The sequence below is a fragment of the Martes martes genome (genome assembly GCF_963455335.1).
Source record: "Martes martes genome assembly, chromosome: 1".
Lineage (NCBI taxonomy): Eukaryota > Metazoa > Chordata > Mammalia > Carnivora > Mustelidae > Martes > Martes martes.
Genome location: NC_137888.1, coordinates 45640004 through 45643341, shown reverse-complemented (window position 1 = coordinate 45643341; position 3338 = coordinate 45640004). Strand labels below are relative to the sequence as shown.

General features: G+C 33.9%; 1 protein-coding gene across 1 annotated transcript; it reads left to right on the top strand.

Annotated features, from left to right (window-relative positions):
* Positions 1-1871: 1871 nt before the first annotated feature.
* On the top strand, positions 1872-2801 carry LOC308350825 (olfactory receptor 5K1-like; the record flags this gene model as incomplete). Its single annotated transcript, XM_080816302.1, has 1 exon — positions 1872-2801. The coding sequence occupies one exon, from the start codon at positions 1872-1874 to the stop codon at positions 2799-2801; it is 930 nt and encodes a 309-aa protein (XP_080672428.1).
* Positions 2802-3338: the final 537 nt, after the last annotated feature.

Genomic DNA, 3338 nt, shown 5'->3' with positions numbered 1-3338 from the left:
TCAGCCTGTGCTTTTATTTTGATGTTTTGAGTATGGAAAAATAAACCCATTTTGACCATAGAATGTACATAATTAGACACATCAGTCAAAATATCCTAATGGATCCCTAAGTAATAATAGAAGAGAGCCTTTGAGGTAAAACAAAATTTGTTCTCCAAAATCATAATTATTTTAAGATTTTTTAAAAATTTATTCATTTGAGAGAGAGAAACAGAGAGACAGAGAGAGCTCAAGCAGCAGGAGAGGCAGAGGGAGAGGAACAAGGAGAACTCCCACTGAGCTGGGAGCCAGACATGGGGCTCAGTCCCAGGACCTGGAGAATCATGACCTGAACCAAAGGAAGATGCTTAAATATCTTAGCCATCCAGGCAACCCATCTCAAAAATCCTATCAAGATTTAAGATTTTTCTCTTTCTCTAAGTGTTATAAAACTAAAATATACAGGCAAGCTTATTTTTATTAGCTTTCAAACTACTGTGATATACTTCAGAAAATATTGTGTAAGTTTCTTAGGAAGCAGGAAAATAGTAGCTGGGTCACTTCCAATAAGACAATGATACAAAAGTTTTTTTTTTATGATAAGTTTTGAAGAATTTCCTTTGTAGCCTGTTCTTCAAAACTAGCAGTCTCAATTTGTGGAGACCAAAGAGGTCACTAAGGATCAGTGATAGTCCACTGACAACAAGTTCACCTATCTCAAGTCTTTGAAGCTAGGACTGAATCAATACTTTTTTCCCCCCTCTATAGCATTAAATAACTCCTACAAGATGTAAAAGTCATAGCTGAACTCAAATGTCTACATTTCTAATAAGTACTGTACATGCATATGTAAAAAAAAAAGCCATAAACAACTCTAGATTGTATTGGGTATATAGGATATGCTTGAGGATGCAAGAAGTGAAAATCAGTGTGGTCCGGGGCATTTAGTTAAAGATTTCTTAAGTAGCATTATATGTAAACTATGCTTTACATAAAGATGGAAAGGACTTAGAGATCTGGGCAAAAATCAACAGGAATGATGGCATGGACAAAATCAGTTTTTATGGAAATGGATCTAATACCAGGAACAGGGATGAGAGGGGTGAAAATACATAGATATTTATTTCCTTGGATATCCCAAGGAATTTCCTCTAAAGATGAAAGTCCAATTCTTAAATATTTGTGATCTTCATACAATTCCTAAGGTATAAATTTAACATATCTGTTGTATGCTCTTTTCAAGGATTCATTCCACTGGGAGAGTATATGAAAACTTTTTCCTTAGTTAAAAAAATGTGTATACATGAAAATTGATAGTAAATTTATTTTAAGGATCTTTAATATCAAAACTGACACTGAAATTTTTTGTTGACAATGAACCAAATATGAGAATGCTAGATTTCTACACTATTCATACATGAATTCATAAAGACAAACTTTTTCCTCTGTAAACATTCTTCTTGAAATTACAGAAATATTCATGTGAATGCTGATTTTCAGAGTTTAGTTATAAAACTGACATTTTAGGGGAATGGTTATTCCCTAGAGGTTTTTGTGCCTGTATCCAGAGATACTAAGAGGAGTTTGAAGAAGTTTCTTTCTTTGTTGTAAAAAGAAAAATTTGGAAGGAAAGTTATACACACTCTAAATTACAATCTTACGATGTTTATTCTTCTGATCCATGAGCATGGAATGCTCTTTCATCTTTTTGTGTCTTCTTCAATTTCTTTCACGAGCGTTCTCTAGTTCCTTGAGGACAGACCCTTTACCACTTTTGTTACATTTATTCCCAGGTATCTTATGGTTCTTGGTGCTATAGTAAATGGAATCAATTCTCTAATTTCCCTTAATCTTATATCTCCAGAATTTCTATCTCAACAGAGAAGGTGGATATGACGGAGGATAACTACTCCTTGACCACTGAATTTATCCTCATAGGATTTACAGATCACCCAGAGTTGAAGAGCCTCTTGTTTGTACTGTTTCTCACTATCTATGTAATCACTATGGTGGGGAATCTTGGCCTGGTGGCACTGATTTTTATGGAGCATCGTCTTCACACACCAATGTACATCTTTCTGGGCAACCTGGCTCTGATGGATTCCTGTTGCTCCTGTGCCATTACCCCCAAAATATTAGAGAACTCCTTTTCTAAAGACAGAATGATTTCCCTTTATGAATGCATGGCACAATTTTATTTTCTCTGCCTTGCTGAAACTGCAGATTGCTTTCTCCTGGCAGCAATGGCCTATGATCGCTATGTGGCCATATGCAGCCCACTGCAGTACCACACCATGATGTCAAAGAAACTCTGCATTCAGGTGACCACAGGGGCCTATATAGCTGGAAATCTGCATTCCATTATTCATATAGGGTTTCTCTTTAGGTTAACTTTCTGTGGGTCAAATGAAATTAATCACTTTTTTTGTGACGTTTTACCATTATATAGACTCTCTTGTGTTGACCCTTATATCAATGAACTGATGATATTTATCTTTGCAGGTTCCATTCAACTCTTCACCGTTGGTAGTGTCTTAATATCTTACTTCTACATTCTCTTTACTATTTTCAAAATGAAATCCAAAGAGGGAAGAAGCAAAGCCTTATCTACATGTGCATCCCACTTTCTCTCTGTCTCAATATTCTATGGTTCTCTTATCTTTGTGTACATTCGACCACATTCGGTTAAAGAAGAGGATAAAGATATACCTGGTGCTGTTTTTTATACCATAGTGATCCCTTTATTAAACCCTTTTATTTATAGTCTAAGAAATAAGGAGGTAATAAATGCTATGAAAAAAATTATAAAGAAAATTTTATAACATTTTAAAAGAAATATCATCATCTGTAGAAAACTAAATTTGATAAAAAAATTTTTCAAGATCATGGAATATTGAGAAAGTAGAAAATGAGCACTTTGTCCATAAAATATTCAATTACTAATACATTTTAGTATAGGAATCAAATAAATAAGTTCTGCAAGGAGAGATTCTGCTAATACGTATCCCAAAATCATAGCTACTAGCTCCCTTTAAGAATGAATTAAATAATTATTATTGTGATCACATACTGTGCCACAGAAAAATTAGCTAAACTATTAACTAATTGTTTCAAAGAGTAATGAGTTACAATTTTCAACAAATACTATGAATACAAGTCAGTATATATAAAGATCACCTTCATTTAATATTTTTGACAAGTTTCTAGAATTCCAAAGTATAGTTTGTCCCATTCCAGGTTCTCAGGAATTAATCCCTTCTTGAACAGCACCATCCATTGGAAGGACACTGTATATACTTGATTCTTAATTTTCTTTGAGTTTATTCAGGGGACTATATTTGAATATCAATTCATATGAA